This window comes from Octopus bimaculoides, chromosome 30, assembly GCF_001194135.2.
Source record: "Octopus bimaculoides isolate UCB-OBI-ISO-001 chromosome 30, ASM119413v2, whole genome shotgun sequence".
NCBI lineage: Eukaryota > Metazoa > Mollusca > Cephalopoda > Octopoda > Octopodidae > Octopus > Octopus bimaculoides.
In genome coordinates, this window is record NC_069010.1 from 6,661,487 (window position 1) to 6,662,027 (window position 541).

The 541-nt window shown below is 44.5% G+C and overlaps 1 protein-coding gene across 1 annotated transcript in view; it reads right to left on the bottom strand.

The window, feature by feature from the left end:
* LOC106878441 (C2 domain-containing protein 3) overlaps positions 1–541 on the bottom strand; it is a 12,084-nt gene that overhangs the window by 2,209 nt on the left and 9,334 nt on the right. The window contains exon 9 of the mRNA XM_014927649.2: positions 286–406. Coding sequence (XP_014783135.1) covers positions 286–406 — 121 coding nt within the window. The remainder of the gene's footprint in view (positions 1–285; positions 407–541) is intronic.

The window sequence follows — 541 nt, forward strand, 5'->3', positions numbered from 1 at the left end:
ACATATATATATATATATATATATATATATATACATATATACGATGGGCTTCTTTCAGTTTCCGTCTACCAAATCCACTGACAAGGCTTTGGTCGGCCCGAGGCTATAGTAGAAGACACTTGCCCAAAGTGCCACGCAGTGGGACTGAACCCGGAACCATGTGGTTGGTAAGCAAGCTACTTACCACACAGCCACTCCTGCGCCTATATGTATGTATGTACACACACACACACACACACACACACACAAGAGGGGGGAAGATAGTGATAATGATGAATTCCTTACAATGGCATCGTGGTCAGGTCCAAGCACCAGGTCCATAATCCTCTCTTCGGAGTTCTCTGGATCACTGTTGAAGTTCTGTTCTGCAAGGATCTCCTGGAACAGACTACCACAGGAACTGCTTCTGGAAAAGTGAAGGGAGAGTTAGGTGGACATGAAGAAGGGCCAAGAAATCAAGGTAACAGGGGCCACCAGAAATTTCAGTAGATATTGCAAGAGAGAACAAAGATTGGTTGCAATCTACCTCAAGAGAGTAAGA